Source organism: Pipistrellus hanaki (assembly GCF_964339955.1).
Source record: "Pipistrellus hanaki genome assembly, chromosome: 11".
NCBI lineage: Eukaryota > Metazoa > Chordata > Mammalia > Chiroptera > Vespertilionidae > Pipistrellus > Pipistrellus hanaki.
In genome coordinates, this window is record NC_140513.1 from 68,120,244 (window position 1) to 68,140,930 (window position 20,687).

At 40.9% G+C, this 20,687-nt stretch overlaps 1 protein-coding gene across 9 annotated transcripts in view; it reads right to left on the reverse strand.

Annotated features, from left to right (window-relative positions):
* LOC311630173 (F-box/WD repeat-containing protein 12-like) overlaps positions 1-20,687 on the reverse strand; it is a 55,445-nt gene that overhangs the window by 6,198 nt on the left and 28,560 nt on the right. For 3 of the 9 annotated variants that reach the window (XR_014796334.1, XR_014796335.1, XR_014796336.1), the window contains 2 exons: positions 13,868-13,977; positions 13,590-13,677 (listed from right to left, as the gene is read on the reverse strand). The exons of 1 other annotated variant lie outside the window; for it this stretch is intronic. Coding sequence is in view for 2 of the 8 variants with exons in the window: in XM_084899029.1 (XP_084755155.1) it covers positions 13,658-13,677; positions 13,868-13,977 (130 nt within the window). In the remaining 6 variants the exon portion in view is untranslated. Of the gene's footprint in view, positions 1-12,847; positions 13,678-13,867; positions 13,978-14,954; positions 15,073-20,687 lie in introns of those variants that run through there. 5 more of the 9 variants (XR_014796337.1, XM_084899029.1, XR_014796338.1 and 2 more) reach the window with 3 other exon arrangements.

Consider the following 20,687-nt stretch of genomic DNA (forward strand, 5'->3'; position numbering starts at 1 on the left):
TACATTAAAAATTTTATATGCATTTTGCATTTCCTTTTCAGTGTTCACATGCTGATTCCGAACATATCAATTTGGCCGTTATAATGGGAGATATAACCGAACCCCATCAGGAACTGAGCTGGTCTGCTTAGAAAAGCCTGCAAGAGGTAAGTGTCCACATCGGGGGCAGAGACCTACTAATGGGAGTTCATACACTGTGTGTGTGTGTGTGTGTATATATATATATATATATATATATATATATATATATATACACACACACACACATATTAGTATTTTACTAATAGCAATTTGGAATCCCTAGGAAACAATGATGTCAAGAAAAAGAAAAATTGACTCCGAGTGTAGGATATTCAAAGAACAGTGGACTTATGATTACTTTTTCACGCGGTACAAAGAAAAAGCTGTGTGTCTGATATGCCAGAATATAGTTGCTGTGTTCAAAGAATACAATTTGCGACGCCACTATCAAACTCAACATAAAGATAAATATGATTGTTTGGTCGGAGAAGTGAGAAAAGATAAAATATTAAAACTGAAACATACACTGACAACTCAGCAAAATACTTTTGTGGAGCAGAAGCAGCTAAATATTTCATCACTGCGGGCAAGTTTTCAAGTTGCCAAGCTAATAGCGCGCAATGGCAGACCATTTGTGGAGGGAGAATTTGTTAAAGAATGCCTTCTTTCTGTTGCCAAAGAGATGTGTCCAGAGAAGGCCGATTTATTTAGTACAGTGAGTCTTTCAGGAGCTACAATGACACGAAGGATTGAAGAAATGGGAGACAATTTGCAGCACCATTTGCAAAACTCTGCAAAAAAACTTTGCTATTTTTCCTTGGCACTCGATGAAAGCAATGATGTTCGTGATTCTGCCCAACTTCTCATTTTTATGCGTGGGACAAATGAGTATTTTGAAGTCACAGAAGAGCTTGCTGCACTGCAAAGTATCAAAGGTACAACCACAGGAGTGGATATATATGAAAAGGTTTGCCAAACTGTGAATGGTTTGGAGCTGGACTGGGCTAAACTAGCCAGTGTGACAACTGATGGTGCTCCTAGCATGGTGGGGTCTAAGAGAGGAGTAATTGCTCACATTAAACAAGAGATGGACAAACATAACCATCCTCATCCAATTGCCATACACTGCCTCCACCAACAAGAGCTGTGTTTTAAATCACTAAAGTGGGACTCTGTTATGAAAATTGTGGTATCTTGTGTTAATTTCATTAGAGTTCATGCACTAAACCACAGACAATTTCAGGAATTTCTGTCTGAGCTAAATGTTGCCCATGAGGATGTTCTGTACCACACAGAAGTCCGTTGGCTGAGTAGAGGGAGAGTTTTGAAATGTTTCTATGACTTACTTCCGCAGATTACAGCTTTTCTACTTTCAAAAAACAAAGAAGTACTAGAGCTCAATGATGCAGAATGGAAATGGCACCTTGCCTTTCTGACAGATATAACAGAGCTACTCAACAGTTTCAATCTGCAACTTCAAGGAAAGGGGAAGCTCATCTGTGATATGGCATCGCATGTGAAAGCATTTGAAGTAAAATTAGGCCTTCTCATCAAACAAGTAAAGGAGGAAAACTTCAGCCATCTCCCAACAATTCAAAACCTGTCAGCGGACAAACCATTGGTTGCATTCCCAAAGAAAACATGTGTGGATTCACTGGAATTGTTGCAAAAGGAGTTTCAATTTAGATTCAAAGAGCTTCATCTCCATGAACAGGACATACAGCTTTTTCGTAACCCATTTTCTGTTGAGATTGAAAATGTCCTTACAATTTACCAAATGGAACTGGCTGAACTGCAGAATTGTGACTCTCTGAAAGACGCATTCAAGTAGCCTTCTGAATTTCTATGCATCTCTCCCCTCTGAGACATATCCAAATATCAGGAACCATGCATTCAAAATGGTAACCATCTTTGGTAGCACTTATGTCTGTGAACAGACTTTTTCAAGAATGAAACATCTGAAATCTCCAACCAGATCAAGATTAACTGATGCCCATTTGCATCACTTGTTATGACTAGCAGTGACAAGTATGGAACCGGACATTGACCATCTCATTAGCCAAAAGCAGGCCCACAGTTCCCATTGAAATACTAGTAAGTGATCTGTTTATTTATAAATGTTCTTCATTTTATTTATATTGTATTTGTTACCTTTTTGCGAAATAAGATATGTGCAGTGTGGGTAGGAATTAGTAGTTCATATAGTCTGGCCCTCCAGCTCTCTGAGGGACCGTGATCTGGCCCCCACTTTAAAAAGTTTGAGGACCCCTGGACTAAAGGTCACAGGTTTGATTCTGGTCAAGAGAACGTACCTTAGTTGCAGGCTCAATCCCTGACCCCAGAGTTCAAGCAGGAGGCAACCAATTGATGTCTCTCACACATTGATGTTTCTCTCTCTCTGTCTCTCTCTCCCTTCCAGGGAAAAAATATCCTTGGGTGAGGATTAACAAAATACACCCCCCACCCCCCCAAAAAAAAAATCAACAGCCAATTGCTCAGTGGAAGATTGCTTGGCTGAAGGATAGGAGGATGGCATATTAATAAGTGCCAAAGAAAATACTGTTAATCAAAAATTCTATATCTGGCCCTAGTCAGTTTGGCTCAGTGAATAGAGTGTCAGCCTGTGAACTGAAAGGTCCCGGGTTCGATTCTGGTCAAGGGTACATGCCCAGGTTGTGAGTTCGATCCCCAGTGGGGGGCTTGCAGAAGGCAGCTGATCAATGATTCTCTCTCATCATTGATGTTTCTATCTCTCCCTCTTTCTTCCTCTCTGAAATCAATAAAAATGTATTTTAAAAAATTCTATATCTGGCAAAACTATCCTTCAAAACTGAAGATAAATTAATACATAAGATAAACAAAAGCCGAGGAAGTTTATGGCTACTAGACATACCCTTCTTCATAAATGCTAAAGGATATCCTTCAGGTTTACATGAAAAAATACTAGAAATAAAGAATGCTGGTAAACATATCTGTATAGGTAAATACAAAAATCAGTATAATCATACTTTTGGTTTATACTCTTTTCTTCATATATGATTTAAAAGACAAATGCATAAAGTAATGACTAGATATCCATATTAATGGACATCAATGAACATAAATTTGTGAAATAAATCATAAAAGGTGAGAGGCCATTTTTTGCATAATATTGAAGCAAAGATCCCCAGAAATCCCCCAAAAAAACCATGTGTGTTATTTTATAATAAAAATTTTCTTAATCCTTGCCAAAACCGGTTTGGCTCAGTGGATAGAAAGTCGGCCTAAGGACTGAAAGGTCCCAGGTTCAATTCTGGTCAAGGGCATTTACCTTGGTTGCAGGCACATCCCCAGTAGGGGGTGTGCAGGAGGCAGCTGATGGATGTTTCTAACCCTCTATCCCTCTTCCCTCCTCTCTGTAAAAGAATAAAATATATATTTTTTAAATTTTATTAATCCACTTTATGTGTAATCACAGTCTTTAATTTCATGATATTCACTGCTTTGCTTCATGGTTTTACCACCTATGTTTATATCTGTGAACAGTACAATTTAGTTTTGCTTAATTTTGAGTTTTACATTGATAGAATTCATATTAGATCTTTTTTCTTTATTGATTAAGGTATTATATATGTGTCCTTATTCCTCATTGTCCCCCCGATCCCACTCCCATTCATGCCCTCACCACCCTGGTGTCTGTGTCCATTGGTTAGGCTTATATGAATGCATACAAGTCCTTTGGTTAATCTCTCCCCCTCTCCCCATCCTCCCCTTCCTTCCCTCTGAGGTTTGAGCATCTGATCAATGCTTCTCTGTCTCTGGATCTGCTTTGTTCATCAATTTATGTTGTTCATTATAATCCACAAATGAGTGAGATAATGTGACATTCATCTTTATCTGGCTGGCTTATTTCGCTTAGCATACTGCTCTGCAGCTCCATCCATGCTGTTGCAAATGGTAGGAGTTCCTTCCTTTTACAGCAGCGTAGTATTCCATTGTGTTGATATACCACAGTTTTCTAATCCACTCACTTGCTGATGGCCACTTAGGCTGTTTCCAAATCTTAGCTATGGTGAATTGTGTCACTATGAATATAGGGGCACACATATCCGTTCTGATTGGTGTTTCTAGTTTCTTGGGATATATTCCTAGAAGTGGGATCACTGGATCAAATGGGAGTACCATTTTTAGTTTTTTGAGGAAACTCCATACTGTTCTCCACAGTGGCTGCACCAGTCTGCATTCCCACCAGCAGAAGAGGGTTCCTTTTTCTCCGCATCCTCGCCAGCATTTGTCATTTGTTAATTTGATGACAGTCATTCTGACAGGTGTGAGGTGGTACCTCGTTGTTTTGATTTGCATCTCTCAAATGATTAGTGACTTTGAGCATGTTTTCATATGTCTCTTGGCCTTCCTATATCTTCTTTCGAAAAGTATCTATTTAGATCCATTGCCCATTTTTTGATTGGATTGTTTATCTTCCTTTTGTTAAATTGTATGAGTTTGCTGTAAATGTGGGAGATTAAACCCTTATCAGAGATAACGTTAGCAAATATGTTCTCCCATGCAGTGGGTTTACTTGTTGCTTTGTGGATGGTTTCTTTTGCTGTGCAGAAGCTTTTATTTTGTCCCATTTGTTTATTTTCTCTTTGGTTTCCATTGCCCTAGGAGCTGTATCATGAACATATTGCTTCGGCATATGTCTGAGATTTTGCTGCCATTGGATTCCTCTAATATTTTTATGGTTTCCCGTCTTACATTTAAGTCTTATATTCATTTTGAGTTTATTTTTGTGTATGGTGTAAGTTGGTGGTCTAGTTTCATTTTTTTGCATGTATCTGTCCAATTTTCCCAACACCGTTTATTGAAGAGACTATCTTGACTCCATTGTATGCTCTTGCCTCCTTTGTCAAATATTAAGCAGTGTGGTTTGGGTCAATTTCTGGGTTCTCTATTCTATTCCATTGATCTATATGTTTGTTCTTGTGCCAGTACCACGTTGTGTTGAGAACAGTGGCTTTGTAATATAGCTTGATATCTGGTATTGAGATACCTCCTACTTTGTTCTTTCTCAAGATTACTGCAGCTATTTGGGGTCATTTTTTATTCCAGATGAATTTTTGGAGAGTTTGTTCTAGGTCTGTGAAATATTCCATTGGTATTTTTGAGACGGCTAACCCCTATTTTATAAAACTACTGTTTAAAATTCTCTTCTATTAGATGGTCCCTTATTTTGAGTGAACTCTGTTATTTTTAGATGTCCCCTTATTCTGTAAATTAATCTTACTTTTAGCTTGTTTAATAGCAGGGAAGATAAACTTAGCTGTCAGACCTTGTAAGCTAGGGACTGAAACTCCCATACTCTCATGCCAGATGTAGTATTCTTTTAACTGAATAGAACTATGTGGTGCTCAAGGCCACAGGATTCCAGTGAGATAAGTAAACATAGGGCTCTTTAATAAAAGAAAACTCCTGCTTGTTGCTTTGCTCAGAATTTGAAATCTTTCTCTGGGCCCACTTGCACAACAAAGAGTGTAACTCCATTTCTCCTGGGTGTTGCTTGGTTTTTCTCTGGTCTTCTGTAGCATCATTTTTTTCTGTAACATTTTAATGGGGAGTGCATTGAATCTATAGATTGCTTTGGGTAGTATGGACATTTTAATTTACCAACCAACACGATATGTTCTTCCATCTGTTTAGTCTTCCTCTATCTCTTTTTTCAATGTCCTGTAGTTTTCTGAGTACAGGACTTTTATGTCTTTAGTTAAGTTTATTCCTAGGTATCTTTTTTTTTTTTTTTTGGTACAATGGTAAATGGGATTTTTTTTTTAATCTCTTTTTCTGTAAATTGACTATTGGTATGTAAAAATGCCATAGATTTCTTGGTGGTAATTTTGTATCCTGCCACATTGCCAAATTCATTTATTAAGTGTAATAATTTTTGATGGAGTCTTTAGGCTTTTCTATGCACAGTATCATATTATCTGCGAGTAATGACAATTTTACTTCTTATTTTCCAATTTAGATGACTTTTATTTTTTCTTCTAGTCTGATCACAATGGCTAATACTTCCAGTACTATGTCAAACAGGAGTGGTGAGAGTGGGCATCCCTGTCTTGTTCCTTTGCTTAGGGGAAATGCTTTTAGTTTTTGAGTATAATGTTGGCTGTAGGTTTGTCATATAAGGCTTTTATTATGTTGAGGATGATCCTTCTATTCCTACTTCGCTGAGCGTTTTTATCAGAAAGGGTTGTTGGACTTTGTCAAATGCCCTTTCTGCATCAATTGATATGATTATATGATTTTTGTCTCTCAGTTTGTTTCTATGATGTATCACATTTATTCATTTGCGGATATTGTGCCATTCTTGCATGCCTGGAATAAATCCCACTTGGTCATGGTGTATGACCTTTCTAATGTATTTCTGGGTCTGGTTTGCTAAAATTTTGTTGCATTTATGTTCATCAGGGATATTGACCTGTATTTTCATTCTTTGTGGTGTCTTTATCTGGCTCGGAGATTAGGGTAATGCTGGCTTCATAGAAAGAGCTTGGAAGTGTGCCTTCCTCTTGAATTTTTTGGAATAGTCTGAGAAGGATTGGTTTTAGTTCTTCTCTGAATGTTTCATCCTTTCCAATCATTATGCAATTTAATTTTAATTACCGTGATACTCAGGCTCAGTTCTCCAGTAGCAATACTGAAACAGCAGAAATAATGGTGGGTCGTTTTATTCCTGATTGTAATGGGAAATATTTCAATGTTGTACAAGTAAGAATAGCTTGTGGTAACTTTTATATAGACATATTTCTCAAAATAACAGTTCCTCACTGCTCTGAGCAGCTTGGATGGTGGGAGAAACAGTAGCAGCCAGGCAGCCCAGGTTCACAAAATCACTAGACGTGCCATGGCCCTCAGGTACCCAGCATGTGTCAGCCTGCCACAGTGATGCCCAAAAGGAAGGCCCGCTCAACCCAGGGCGTAGCCAAGGTGGAGCCCAAGAAGAGTTCCTCTAGGTTGTCAGCCAAACCTGCTCCTGGAAAAGTGAAAACAAAGCCAGAAAAAGTGCCAGGAAAGGATAAACCTGCAGACAAAAAAAGTGCAAACGAAAAGGAAAAGAGAAGCAAAGAGTAAGGAGGCTAAAGCGGCAAACTAGGAACCTAAAGATTTACCTGCCTCAACGGAGAAACTAAAATGAGGAGAGACCAGCCTCAGCTGAAGCAAGAGAAAAGGAAATCACATCTCATTAATATCTTATTGCATGTCTTATCAGTGGTCCCTGTCTCCCTGCTTGTACAATCCAGAGGAATATTTTTATCAACTATTACGTTTTTTTGGTAGCTCTAGAAACATTCTTAAGAAGGAAATTCCACATCATCCCATTTTTAAAAGTGGAAATGCTATATTAAGAGGTGAAATCAAGAGAAACCAAGATGGCGGCATAGGTAAATGTCTATCTGCAGCCTCACACAACAATTTCAAAAAAATACAACAAAAATACAAAATGGACATTATCCAGAACTACAGGAGAGTTGAGTGACTGGAAATTCTACAGCTAGAAGGAAAGAGAAAACAAGAAGGAAAATCAGAGGAGCTGTAAAAGTCTAAGGTACGGAGACACAGTGTGCGCGGGGAGAGGACGGAGCCGGAGAGGAGGGGAGGCTGAGTGCCTAGCTGACGTTCCCTAGAGGGAAGGAGATAAAAGTTCCGGGCTGTGCTGAACCCATTCCAACTGCACTGAACCCCAGTTCTAGGACAGACCCTGGGGACCCAGGCTCATATGGAGGAAGTCTGGGCTGTAAGGCAGAAACTGGGAAGACCGGTGAAAGGAAGTCCCGGAGGCATGCACATTGCGTGCAGAGAACGGACAGCTGACTGTGCCACTGGAGTACCCTAGTGGGAAGGAGACAAAAGCTCCAGACTGCTCTGATCCCCACTTCCAACCCCACTTCCAACTGCACTGAACCCTAGTTCCGGGCTCATTGGGGGAGAGTCTAGACTGTTTGGTAGCAGGCAAAACTCGAGGACACCTTTCTCTCAGAGGTGCTTGCAGCGAGTAACGAAGGACACAGAGGAACACTGAGACTCAGGAACCTCATAGGGTGGGGCTGACAGGAAGCCAAAGCTGTAGGCTCCACCCTGAAACTCCGCCCCACCCAAGCTGAGCACAGAGGCTTTTGCAATTTTCCAAGTCTAGTCGAATAAGGCTGTCTCCTGCCATTGACACAGCTGATCCTCACAGCCAATTGTCCTGGAGGTCAGTTCCTCCCAGTGATACCAACAACAATCAAGACTTAACTACAACAAGGGTGTACACACAGTCCACAAAAGGGGGCACCAAGAGTGTCCACCTCAGATAACTGGGAGCCTCAACCACTAAACCATATAGGACACCTTAGCACACAAAGCCAACCTACCAACTCAGGGAAGCAGCGAAAATGCCAAGACAAGAAAACAGATCACAAACGAAAGAAATGGAGGACAAAAAGTGATTGGATTTAGAGTTCAAAACCACGCTTATAAGGTTTTTCAAGAATTTCCTAGAAAAAGCCGATAAAATAAACAAGACCTGTGAAGATATGATAAGGGATCAACTAGAAATAAAAAGAGATCAACTAGAAATAAAGAATGCATTGTCTGAAATAAAAAATATTATACAGAGTCCTAAAAACAGACTGGAAGATTGCAAGAATCAAGTCAAACATTTGGAACATAAAGAGCCAGAAGACACTCCTCCACAGAAGCAAGAAGACAAGAGAATCCAGAAAGTTAAAGATAATGTAAGAAACCTCTGGGACAACTTCAAGCGAACCAACATCAGAATTATGGGGATCCCAGAAGAAGAGAGAGAGCAAGATACCAAAAACATACTGGAAGAAATAGTGACAGAAAACTTCCCCCACCTGGTGAAAGAATTAGACTTACAAGTCCAGGAAGCACACAGAACCCCAAACAAAAGGAATCCAAAGAGGACCACACCAAGACACATCATAATTAAAATCCCAAGAGCAAAAGACAAAGAGAGAATATTAAAAGCAGCAAGAGAAAAGCAGGTAGTTACCTATAAAGGAGCACCCATACGACTGTCAGCTGATTTCTCAACAGAAACCATGCAGGCTAGAAGGAAATGGCAAGAAATATTCAAGGTGATGAATAGCAAGAACCTACAGCCAAAAATACTCTGCCCAGCAAAGCTATCACTCAGAATTGAAGGCCAGATAAAGAGCTTCACAAATAAAAAAAAGCTAAAGGAGTTTATCACCACCAAATCAGAACTATATGAATCGCTGAAGGGGGTTCTCTAGGAAGAGGAAGAAAATAAAGATAAAAATTATGAACAACAAATACATAACTATCAACAAGTGAATCTAAAAACCAAGGGAATTAAAAAAATCTGATGAACAATATTAACTGGTGAATATAATAGAATCAGAGGTATAGAGGGGGAGTGAACTGACGATTCTTGGGGAAAAGGGGTGTGGGGTGTGTGGGAAGAGACTGATCATATACTGTACAACTATGGATGAGGACTATGGGGGTTGGAGAAAGGGCAGAGGGTGGGGTGGGAACCTGGTGGAAGGGAGCAGTGGAGGGGGGGGAAATGAGGAACATTTGTAATAATATGAACAATAAAGATTTATAAAAATAAATAAATAAGTAAATAAATAAAAATAAAAAGGAAAAAAATAAAAAAAGATGTGAAATCATTTGCTGATTTATTTTTTGGTACAACCAAAAAATAGTGGGATATCGAATATGGAAGGCTTTTATTGTCTTGGCTTTCCCCTTAACATTCCATAGATGGGAAGATTTTTATATACAGTGGTGCCTCACACAACGAACTTAATTCATTCCAGGAGCAAGTTTGTTATGCGAAAAGTTCGTTATGTGAAACGCATTTTCCCATAACAATACATGTTAAAAAAAATAATTCGTTCTGTAGCATAAAATATGCTAAGATGACATAAAAAAAGATAAATTTTTTGTTATTATTTTTATTTAGATACATCTAAAAACATAATTTTTTAAAAAAAAAAACACACATTTTTTTAATTTTAAGACAGACTAAGTAGAGTCTACCGAATCTTGCACATCTTCATCCATTTTCTCCTTTTTGGCCGATGGTTTCATGAAAAACCTGTCCAAAGTCGTTTGTTTTTCTCTTTTCTCCAACATCTGCCGGAAATAACGGACAAGAGTATCGGAGTAAAGATCGTTGATCCTGTTTGCTTCAGCTGAATCCGGATACAGTGTATTGAGTTTAACTTAAAAGGACGACTGCCGTGATACGTGCGTGATTTAATTCGTAATGAAGAACGATTGCCGCGATACGTGCTTAAGTTAAGCGCAGTGACTAACGACTGCCTGCAGTGCCTGCGCGGAAGGATGCAATACATCGGCAGCGATCGTGGAAGCTCGGGCGAAGCAGTCGTGGAAGTTTGGGCAAAGCGGTCGTGGAAGCTCGGGCGACTTCGTTGTGTAAAACGAAGTTCGTTGTATGAATCATGAAATGAAGTTCGTTGTGTGCAGCGTTCGCTGTGCGAGGCGTTCTTTATGTGAGGCACCACTGTACTACTATCCTATTTCCCCAAAAATAAGACAGTGTCTTATATTAATTTTTGCTCCCAAAGATGCGATAGGTCTTATTTTCAGGGGATATCTTATTTTTTCCATGAAGAAGAATACAGTACACATTTATTGTTAAATGAAAATAAAGGAAATTTATTACCTGTATACGGTATGGTAGTACGGTAGTTGTCAACACAAACCAGACAAACTGAATCCTACAGTATCAAGAATTTACACTAAAACCGGTTTGGTTCAATGGATAGAGCGTCGGCTTGGGGACTGAAGGGTCCCGGGATCGATTCCGGTCAGGGGCATGTACCTTGGTTGCGGGCATATCCCCGGTGGGGGGTGTGCAAGAGGCAGCTGATCGATGACTCTCTCTCATCGATGTTTCTAACTCTCTATCTCTCTCCCTTCCTCTCTATACAAAATCAATAAAATATTTTTTTTAAAGAATTTACTCATTTATTCAATTACAATCATGTTATCATCTTCTGGAACATCATCATAATAATCCAATTCCTGAATTTCCTAGTGAATTTCTTGTGACTCCATTTCTTTCAGAATCAGTGGACCACATCTCTCATGTTTAGCCTGGGGGGGGAAGGGGGGCTTATTTTCGGGGGGATATCTTATATTTCACTCAGGAGGAAACCTGTATGTAGGTTTTATTTTCAGAGGATGTCTTATTTTCGGGGAAACACAGTAGAGGCCAGTAATCCCATTTCTAGGATACTGTGCATGGGAGGGAGTGTGCACAGTATCCTAGAAATGGAATTACTGGCCTCTAGTAGTATATAAAAATCCCAAGAAACCAGAAATACCAATCAGAAAGGATATGTGCACCCTTATGTTCATAGCAGCACAACTGACCATAACTAATATTTGGAAACAGCCTAAATGCCCATCAGCAGATGAGTAGATTATAAAACTGGTACATCTACACAATGTAATACTATGCTGTGGTAACAAATAAAGAATTCTTACCATTTGCAACAGCATGGATGGAACTGGAGAGCATTATGTTAAGTGAAATAAGCCAGTCAATGAAAGAAAAATACCACATGATCTCACTCATTTCCTATATAATAAAGAGGGAATATGCTAATTTACCATCACTCCAATACACAAGATGACCAGCAGGGGAGGACAGTTGGCAGGGACCAGGTCTACAAGGGAGAGCAGTTGGGGGTGATTAGGCCTGCAGGGAAGGGCAGTTAGGGGTGACCAGGCCAGCAGGGGAGGGTAGTTGGGGGGGGGGGATGACAAAGCCTGCAGGGAGGACAGTTGGTGGGGAGCCAGGCCTGCAGCGGACAGTTAGGAGCGACCAGGCTGGCAGGGGAGGGCAGTTAGGGGTGACCAGGCCGGCAGGGGAGTGATTAGAGGGGTGGTCAGGCTGGCAGGCAGGCAGGTGAGTGGTTGGGAGCCCGCAGTCCTGGATTGTGAGAGGGATGTCCCAGACTGGAGAGAGCACAGGCTGGGCTGAGGGACACACACTCCCATGCACAAATTTCGTGTATCGGGCTTCTAGTATGGATAATAAACATTATAAACTGTTGGGGGGAAAAATAGATACAGAGGCACAGCAGCATGAAACAGGCTGTCAAACTACAGTGGGAAGGCTGGGGAGAGTTGAGGGGGAGGTAAGAGATCAACCGAAAGACTTGTATGCATGCATATAAGCATAACCAATGGATGCAAGATACTGGGGGTAGGGTAGACCAGGGGAAGGTCAATGGGGAAAAAGGGGGGACATATGTACTACTCTTTGAAATACTTGAAGCAATAAAATAAAAAATAAAATAAAAAAAGATAATTTCTAGATGCCCTGGCTGGCACTGCTCAGTGGTTAGAGTGTTGCCTATGGAACAAAGGGTGACAGGTTTGATTTCTAGGTTGCAGGTTTGTTCCCCAGGCCCAGTCAGGGCACATGAGGGAGGCAACCAATCAATGTATCTTTCTTACACTGATGTTTCTCTCTCTTTTCCCATCCTTCCCTTAAAAAGAAAAATCAATGGGAAAAATATCCTTGGGTGAGGATTAAAAAAAAAAAAAAAGATCATTTCAAGATATAATTTCTGCTGTTACTAGGATGGGATACTTTTCCTATTGTATTTTCTAATTGTTGATATACTAATTTTAATATGTATATAACTAAGTCACCAATCATGAGGAATTTTGCTTTACTAATTCTAATTATTTTCTTGGGTTTCTAAAGATAATATATTTTTAGAAATTATGGTTAATATACCTCTTTCTAACATTATTAGAAACCAGTTTTGTTTTTAAACCATATTACATTTATTAAGACCTCCAAGGTAATAATTATATTGGTGATGTCACCCTTACATTGCTCCTAACATCAGTGGAAATGTTTCTAATAATTAAGCATGATTGCTGTTTCTTTTAGATTTCCTTTATCAAGAAAATTATCTTCTGCCCCTATTTCATTGAGATTTTATTTCTACTTAATCCATCTATCTTAAAATGTTTTCTATCTTCTGTGTGTATGTAACAAAGGCACTCTTAAAAAAAAAGGAATTATTGAACTGTAGTTAGCAATTACTATTTTAAAACTTGTAAAGACTTCACTTGTGGTCAATTGCTAGAGAGAATATTTTAATGTTTTATATCCACTTAATACAGAATATCTTGGGCTACATCAGGAGTTAATGAAAGGATCTGAGGAAGGCTCACAGAGACCCACCAGCTTGCTGTTCCTCTTGCTTACAATTAGAACTCTGACTACATCAGTCAGGGCTTCTGGGTGGGCCAAGTCCAGGGGCACCACTGTCAAAAAATACAAAAGTCTTCCTACAATTGTATGATGCAGTGCCATGAAACTCATCGACATGAGAGCAAGAACTCTATTAATGTGTCTAAAGCACACTGCACAAGAATAAGAAGATAAAATACATTTACTTACATATTTGAACAACAAAAATGATTCTGTTACACCCCCAACACTTTAAGCATGGGCTTTCTAGGCCCCCATTGGGCATTCTCTCCTTTCTGCCACTTACTATCTGAATAGCGCTGGGCAGGTTGCTAGGCAGCTGGAACGAAGGCCAACAGGTTAAGGACTCTCCTGTTACGTTTCCTGTTCCTTGTCTGAAAAACAGAATCATTCCTATGTTATGGGCTTGCTGTGATGATCCACATAGACTCAAACAGCACAGTGCCCGCCCCTAGAAGGCATCTGAAAATTACTTCCTTTCCCAATGCTGATTAAAGATCATTTTAGTCTGCATACACACAAGCTATTCACCAAAGTGAGATGATCTTTAACCAATGCAGTTACCTTGGTCTTGCTGCAGTTGGAAGTAGTATGACCTTAGAATACTTGTGCCAGTGTTTCTGGCTTCCACGCCCACAATGCTCATGCTGTCACTTTCCACCTGGGTAAATCCACTGCGAAGGGAAGGACATGCTGCATGTTAACTTGAGACAAGGACAAATGTGTAGGCAATAGGGCCTTCACACACATCCTCATGCCTCCTCCACCCAGCCACATTTGAGAGCCTACATTCATTTGTAACAGTTAGCAAATACTATCGCTTCTGCAGTGGGAATGTCAGCTTTGGGCCCTCCTGGGAGTAGCTGCCTGAGTCGCAGTGACCCTGACTATCCCGGAAACCTCTCCGGATCTAATATTGGCAGGTCTGAGCATTTCCCCAGCATTTAGAACCATCAGTTCCTAATCGTCTCAGTGAAGATACGAACACAGCAGCTATGAGGCCACCATTCTCTGTGGTGTTACCTGTGTCTGCCTAGGCAAACGTACAATGTGCTGCTGAGGCATGAGAGAAAATTGAAGCAGGTATACAGAAAACCAAACCAAACGAAGCAAAAGCAGAATTAGAGAAGGAACTTCTTGTGTTTCCTTCCTAAATAAGGTGCCAAATTTATTTCCTCAGGTACATAGCTCAACTGTGAGCTACAGACTGCTTCTGGAATACTGCTTTAGCTTCAAGTCCATGCTAACTTACCAAGTTTCTTAGCAACTAAAGTTCTATTCAACTTAGAAATTAATATCGAGTGGAATGTAGCAGTTTCCAGACTCGGGAAACTGCAGCGCTGGCTGGTCTATTCAGGGGAAAGCTGTTCCCCGACCCCTCAGCCAGCCAGTGATCACTGTGATTCTGGGACAAAGAAGGTTGAATATGCATCTGCTTTCTCTCTTTAGAATCATCATTCCTCCTCTTTACGTCTTTTTTTCCTCAATGGATTTTTAGTAAATTTGCAGAGTGGGGCAACCATCACCATGATACAGTTTTAGAACATTTCCATCTCTCCAAAAAGATCTGTTGTGCCCTAGCCCAGTTGCTCAGTGGCTAGAGCCTGCAGTTTGAAGGGTTGTAGGTTTGATTCTGATCAAGGGCATGTACCTCAGTGGCAGGCTTGATCCCCAACTGGGGCACATGCAGGAACAACTAATTGATTTGTCTCTCTCACATCAATGTTTCTCTCCCTCTGTCTTTCCTCCTCAGCTTCCTCTTTCTCTCTCTCTCTCTCTCTCTCTCTCTCTCTCTCTCTCTCTCTCTCTCTCTAAAAAAAAAAAGATTATTTTATGGTTAATCCTCCAGATGAGGATTAACCATAAATAAATAAACAAATAAATAAATAAATATTTAAAATAAATCTAGAAAAAAATCTTTTTCTAGATTTATTTTAAATATTTATTTATTTGTTTATTTATTTATGGTTAATAAATAATCCCATCCTACTCTCAGCCCCAGGCAGCCACTAATTCATTTTCTGTTTCTAGAGACTTGCCTCTCCTGGATGTTACATAAATGGAATCACAGTTCTATCTTATACATCTGGCTTCTTTCCTGTAGCACGATGTTTCTGCATTTCACCCATGTTAAGTGTATGTCAATGTGCCATTCCTTCTTATAGCTCAGTAATATTCCCCTGTATGGATGGACCACAATGGATTTATCCACAATGGCTGGCATTTGCACTGTCTGCACTCTTTGGGTTGAGTAAAACTGCTCAGAACATCCCTTGCAAGTCTTTGTGTGATGTGTGTCTATTTCTCTTGAGTAGATGTGAACATTCACATAAAGTCTGGGTGTAGGTGAATTTATTTCCTCAGGTACATACGGACCTTCCTCTGACGTCTTTCTGTAGACATACGTCTGTTTCTCCTGGGTTGGTCTTAAGGGCGTGCTGCTGGGTTGCTGGTAAATTTAAGTCTAATACACATTTTCTTTGGAAAATCAGAATTCGTATTCAGATATGACAACATTTTAGGAAACTGGAAAGTTCCTAGAAAATGTTGGTTATTTCTTGCAGTATTCACTAAGGTGCCAAAAAAGGAGATAAAATGTTGCACATCTTAGAACTTACAGGGAACAACAGTATAAAGCTATATTTCTGGGTTTATTATTGCCAAATGAAACTCCCGAAAAAAGAAATTATCACTCAACTAAGGATTTCTGGAGGTATGTACTGTAAATCAGGGAAGGGGCATAATATGAGGTCATGATCCATTCATTCTGGAGTCCTGATTAAAACACATTTTTTGAGATGTGACACTCATCTGCCACATTAAAAAGTGTCACATCGGTGTGCACAGGGAGAGGACGGAGCCAGAGAGGAGGGGAGGCCGAGTGCCTGGTTGACGTTCCCTAGCGGGAAGGAGATAAAAGCTCCAGACTGTGCTGAACCCCACTTCTGACAGCACTGAACACCAGTTCTGGGCAAGATCCTGAGGACCCAGGCTCAAACGGAGGGAGTCTGGGCTGTAAGGCGGAAACTCAGAGGAGAGGTGAAAGGCAGTCCTGGAGGCGCACGCATTACGCGCAGAAGACGGACTATTGACTCTGCCGCTAGATTGCCTTAGCGGGAAGGAGACATAAGCTCCAGACTGTGCTGAACCCCAGTTCCGACTGTACTGAACCCCAGTTCTAGGCCAGACCCTGGGGACCCAGGTTCATATGGAGGGAATCTGGGCTGTAAGGCGGAAACTCAAGGGAGCTGGGAAAGGCAGAGCCCTGGAGGCGCCCACATTGCGCACAGAGAACAAACTGTTGACTGTGCACTGGAGTGACCTAGTGGGAAGGAGACAAAAGCTCCAGACTGCTCTGATCCCCACTTCCAACCCCACTTCCAACTGCACTGAACCCCAGTTCCGGGCTCATTGGGGGAGAGTCTAGACTGTTCGGTAGAAGGCGAAACTCAAGGGCACCTTTCTCTCAGAGGTACTTGCAGCGAGTACCAAAGGACACTGAGGAACACTGAGACTCAGGAACCTCATAGGGTAGGGCTGACAGGAAGCCAAAGCTGTAGGCTCCACCCTGAAACTCCGCCCCATCCAAGCCGAGCAGAGGCTTTTGGGCGTGCTGCTGGGTTGCTGGTAAATTTAGGGCAAATTTTCTAAGTCTAGTCGAATAAGGCTGTCTCCTGGCATAGAAACAGCTGATCCTCACAGCCAATTGTCCTGGAGGTCAGTTCCTCCCAGTGATACCAACAACAATCAAGACTTAACTACAACAAGGCTGTACACACAGTCCACAAAAGGGGGCACCAAGAGTGTCCACCTCAGGTAACTGGGAGCCTCAACCACTGAACCATATAGGACACCTTAGCACACAAAGCCAACCTACCAACTCAGGGAAGCAGCGAAAATGCCAAGACAAGAAAACAGATCACAAACGAAAGAAATGGAAGACAAAAAGCGACTGGATATAGAGTTCAAAACCACGCTTATAAGGTTTTTCAAGAATTTCCTAGAAAAGGCCGATAAAATAAACATGACCTATGAGGATATGATAAGGGATCAACTAGAAATAAAAAGGGATCAACTAGAAATAAAGAATGAATTGTCTGAAATAAAAAAAAAATATTATACAGAGTCCTAAAAACAGACTGGAAGATTGCAAGAATCAAGTCAAACATTTGGAACATAAAGAGCCAGAAGACACTCCTCCACAGAAGCAAGAAGACAAGAGAATCCAGAAAGTTGAAGATAATGTAAGAAACCTCTGGGACAACTTCAAGCGAACCAACATCAGAATTATGGGGATCCCAGAAGAAGAGAGAGAGCAAGATACCAAAAACATACTGGAAGAAATAGTGACAGAAAACTTCCCCCATCTGGTGAAAGAATTAGACTTACAAGTCCAGGAAGCACACAGAACCCCAAACAAAAGGAATCCAAAGAGGACCACTCCAAGACACATCATAATTAAAATCCCAAGAGCAAAAGACAAAGAGAGAATATTAAAAGCAGCAAGAGAAAAGCAGGTAGTTACCTATAAAGGAGCACCCATACGACTGTCAGCTGATTTCTCAACAGAAACCATGCAGGCCAGATGGGAATGGCAAGAAATATACAAGGTGATGAATAGCAAGAACCTACAGCCAAAAATACTCTACCCAGCAAAGCTATCCCTCAGAATTGAAGGCCAGATAAAGAGCTTCACTAATAAGAAAAAGCTAAAGGAGTTCATCACCGCCAAACCAGAATTATATGAATTGCTGAAGGGGGTTCTCTAGGAAGAGGAAGAAAATAAAGATAAAAATTATGAACAACAAATACATAACTATCAACAAGTGAATCTAAAAACCAAGGGAATTAAAAAAATCTGATGAACAATATTAACTGGTGAATATAATAGAATCAGAGGTATAGAGGGGGAGTGAACTGACAATTCTTGGGGAAAGGGGAGTTGGGGGGATGCGGGAAGAGACTGAACATAAACTGTACAACTATGGATGAGGGGTGGGGAAAGGGCAGAGGGTGGGGTGGGAACCTGGTGGAGGGGAGCAATAAAGGGTGGGAAAATGAGGAACATTTGTAATAATATGAACAATAAAGATTTATTTTAAAAAATCAGGACTATCAACAAAACAACAAGAAAGCCCACTGTATGGGAGAATGTATTTGCAAATGTTATCACTGATAAAGGTTTAATCTCCAACATCTACAGACAGCGTATACAACTTAGTAAAAGGAAGATAAATGAGCCAATTAAAAAAATGGGCAATGGATCTAAATCGAATTTTCTCAAAAGAAGACAGAAGGAAAGCCAAAAGGCACATGAAAACATGCTCAAAGTCACTAGTTAGTTTTTATAAGTTTTGTTGAAAGTATTGCTGATTTTTAAGTTTTGTTTTTCAGACATAAGGAAACTTGTTTCTATTAAAGCAATTTGGTAAAAGAAAAAAGAAAAAAGAAAAGAAAATAGTGTCACGTCAGCAGATGGACGTGCTTACAATTTTACAATGCATGTACCGCAGTGTTTAAAAGCACATGTGGAATGGAATATTCCAAAGTTTCTGCTTGCTTACCATGGCGAGAGCAGTGCAATACAGCGAAAGGGTGCATGTTGCTTTATGATGCATACAGTGCAGTGTTTAAAAAGACATAAAGAAGTTTCTAGAAGTGATACTTGCTTGCTAAGTTGAGAACAGTATTATGTCAGTGAGAGGATGTTCTAACTACTCAGTATTGCAGTAAAGAATGCAACAGAGAATTCCATAAAGTCATAAATAAAAAAGAAAGAAACAGCGCATCTGTGAGGCTGAAAGCTACGTAAGCACAAGCCCCCGAAGGCTGACCTGAACAAGGCAACAAGCACAGGCGTTTGCAAGCATCTCCCCAGCGGGAGGTTACCCTGCCCCTGGACGGAGGTCATCGTTATTCCTGACAGAGGGGCTCACTTCACACGGGCTGGCCTCGGTCACAAGCAGACACAGCAGAGCGAGGCCACGGCACCTCTCCAAGCACAGGGAACCTAGGCACAAATGTACCCCGAGCGAACTAGCAGACGTACATACAGAACTGCACCACTTGCCAACGTGGACATGGACGGCAGGGCTCCCAGACACTTCGGTGCAGCCCAGACCTCCAACGTGCAAGGGATTTACTGAGGAATTCTGAGGGAAGCAGTTGTTGGTGCCAATGCTTTTCAGAATGCAGAGCCTGAGTTGGCCTTACGTTTGTTTAGAAAGTTGAGAGGGTTAAAAACTACCTATAGATCAATGCTCCAAAAATTTAATTTGACTCTACTAATTCTTAATCTTCCCAGAAAATTGTATTCATTTACTGAAAAGAACTAAGATTCTCCTGCTTTAGGAATTTCCTCTAATAATTGTCTTCAAACAACTACTGATTTACAATTCAAAAAATACGTAGCTTTGTTACAGAAATCTGTAATTTTTAATATTTGGTTTGGAGCATTGTACTTTTTCATTTACGTTTGTATGATGTTTCATGGGCACAGACAAGTGTGGTGATGTAGGGAGCGGAGGGGGGGGTGGAGGTGGAAGAGGGTATGGGGGAATAAATGGTGATGGGAAAAATAAAATAAAATTTAAAATAGCTGTGAGATGTTTGTCACAGGAGGTTGGATTTATTGCCTATCTCCTGACAAGAGACTAACAACTCTCCCAGAGGGAATGTGAATCTGGAAGCCCTGTTCTTCCTATAGCACTCTGGCAAGAAAGCTCGTGTAAGTGGTTCCAACTTATTAACCTGAAAACATGTTGCAAAACAGCTTTCTTTCAGACTTTCACTGTCTTGCCCCCACAGACCCCTTCCCCGACCAGGGTCTGTAATGAATTCAGAATTGTGTGGGTTAGGAAGGGGGGAGAAGACTGGGCCGCAGGGCTGTCAGGCCCCCCCGGACCTCACTGGGCATCCCTGTGGGACTTTGGGTAAATAACCGCACCTCTGCACCCCCACTGCATCGGGGCATTGTGGGTGATGCCAGCTGTGGGTGGTGGTTTCGTACATTAAAGGAGACCGGGTAGAGGATGCAGAACATCTTTTTTTTAAGAGGAGGGAAGGGATTCTGACCAGTGCCTTTCGTTGGGTCCCCAAGTAGTGAGGGGCAGGCTAGGCTAGGACTCCCAAGTTCCAGTCACATTCTTTCCAAGGGAATCCTTAAAAAGGTACTGCGGGGGATATATGCACCCCTATGTTCATAGCAACCCAGTTTACCATGGCTAAGATTTAGAAACAGCCTAAGTGCCCATCACCAGATGAGTGGATTAAAAACTGTGGTACATCTACACAATGGAATACTACGCTGATATAGAAAAGAAGGAATTTTTACCATTTGCAGCAGCATGGATGGAACTGGAGAGCATTATGCTAAGTGAAATAA